This window comes from Octopus bimaculoides, chromosome 27, assembly GCF_001194135.2.
Source record: "Octopus bimaculoides isolate UCB-OBI-ISO-001 chromosome 27, ASM119413v2, whole genome shotgun sequence".
In the NCBI taxonomy this organism is placed as follows: domain Eukaryota; kingdom Metazoa; phylum Mollusca; class Cephalopoda; order Octopoda; family Octopodidae; genus Octopus; species Octopus bimaculoides.
The window spans coordinates 3,911,505-3,913,726 of record NC_069007.1 but is presented as its reverse complement, the minus strand read 5'-3'; the positions used below and the strand labels follow the sequence as shown (position 1 = coordinate 3,913,726).

The following is a 2,222-nucleotide window of genomic DNA, read 5'->3' as shown; positions in this document are numbered from 1 at the left end:
ATATATATATATATATATATATATATATATATATATATACATATATATATATACACATACACACATGCATATATATACACAAGAGGGTGCTAAAAAGTTCCTGACTTTAAGGGTATCTGGTTGGAGGCCTAACCTTCTGAATTCTTTTGCAGGGCTTAGAAAAACTGAAGGACTGCTGCAATAAGTGTGTGTATCTGAGGGTAGAATATGTTGAATAATCTTTATTATTAACTGATCCTCCTGTATTTTCTTTTACCCAAAGCCAGGAACGTTTCACTATCCCCCTTGTATGTTCCTATCTAGATCTGCTCACAATTGTATTGCTAAATTGTTTTAACTGTTGTTCTCTGTCCATCCTACATTTCTGTTGTTAAACTGTTTTGGCTGTTTGATGATGATGATGATGACAGTCATGTTGATAAACTGTGTCCCTCTATCACAACAGCACTTCACTTGGCCTGTTTATTGGTGGGATGCTCAACAGCTCAACTCATTGCTATTTCAAACATGTTTGTTAATATTTGCTAAACATGAGCTTAACTCATGGCTGTTGCTATCTCGTTCCAGGCAATGGATCATGGCCACAGTATCTCTATCGTCGATTCAACAAGAACTTCAATCCAACTAACTCTCTGCAAATTTGCTGCTTTTGCAGCAAATATGAAGGTGAGTATCTGTGTTAGAGCATATTAGTGTGGCGTCCTATACAGGACGGTGCCACTGACGTTTATAGCCCCAGGAAGACATCCATCTCAGCTGTCATATTATTTCTTGATTAAAAGTCGGGAAACTTTCTAGGTGCAATCCCATGGTCGTTCATGATCGAAGGGGGTCTTTACCCCTATTTGCCCTTTATTTTTAAGAAACATTTCTGTTATTGTCTAAATGAAAAATTATCCTGGAAAGAAGAAGGGAATGAATGCTAACAAACTTTCATCCACCTGTCAACTATTTGCAACAAGTAGATGACAACAAAATCATAGCAGTGGTGAACTACCCTGGTGGCTGATTACAGTAACACAAAGTATTACAGCCAGAAATACAAGTCATAGTGGAGTTTGGAACATAAATTAATATGAAATTTTTATGGCATGTTTTAATTTAGTTCAGTTTAAAATAGAAAGTTTACAGCATAGACACATGGGCAGTTTTGAGTAGTTTGGTATCAACCATTACTTGGCATAGTTTTGATTGTAAATATTTCTTTTTCTACTTGTTCTCAGGTCTTCACACCAGACCTTACAAAATGTCTGCCGGCAGATGCCAATGAAGTACTCAATACATGTCTGAAAGAGGCCATCCATTACACCATTGTCATGAATCGACCAGCTGTTCTTCTGATAACTGATGATGTGGCCACATCCTGTGACTTGTCCCATCTTCTTTCGATCATGGTCGATGGTATTTGTTGAGCAAACACTCTTTTATAATCTAGACATTTGTCTCTTTTGGGTGATGGGCACAGTTTTGGTTAAACAGTTTCTTTCTTTGATGTATCTTCATGAGTGTGTATGTGTATATATATGTGTGTGCGTGTGTGCTAACATGTCTGTGCTTACATGTGCGTGCTTGCGTGTATGTGTGCATGCTAACATGTGTGATGTGTGTGTGCGTGTGCTTACATGTGTGTATGTGTGTGTGTGCGCTTACATGTGTCTGTGTGGGTGCTTACATGTGTGTGTGTGTGTGCTTGCGTATGTGTATGTGTGCGTGCTTACATGTGTGTGTGTGCATGCTTGCTTACATGTGTGTGTGTATGCTTACATGTGTTTGCTTACACATGTATGTGTGCATGCTTATATGTGTGTGTATGTGTGCTTACATGTGTGTGTGTTTTTCTGCTTGCATGTGTGTGTGTGTGTGCTAACGTGTGTGTATGTGTGTCCTTTTTCTGGGAGTATACCTTTTACCTTTTGCTTGTTTCAGTCATTGGACTGCAGCCATTCTGGGACTCTGCCTGGAAGGGTTTTTAGTTTGGCAAATAGACCCCAGTACTAATTTTAAAGCTTGGAACCTATTTATTCTATTAGTCTCTTTTGCTGAATCACAAATTTATGGGAACATAAACAAACCAACACTGGTTGTCAACCAATGGTGACAAGGACAAACACACACATGCATATATACATACAGGCATACATACAAATATATATATAAATAGATAGATAGATAGATAGATATACAAATAGACATATACATATGTGTGTGTAAATCTATATATA

The 2,222-nt window shown here is 37.7% G+C and overlaps 1 protein-coding gene across 1 annotated transcript in view; it reads left to right on the top strand.

The window, feature by feature from the left end:
* Positions 1-2,222, top strand: part of LOC106879164 (dynein heavy chain domain-containing protein 1) — a 72,778-nt gene that overhangs the window by 53,820 nt on the left and 16,736 nt on the right. The window contains exons 34-35 of the mRNA XM_014928609.2: positions 568-666; positions 1,224-1,401. Coding sequence (XP_014784095.2) covers positions 568-666; positions 1,224-1,401 — 277 coding nt within the window. The remainder of the gene's footprint in view (positions 1-567; positions 667-1,223; positions 1,402-2,222) is intronic.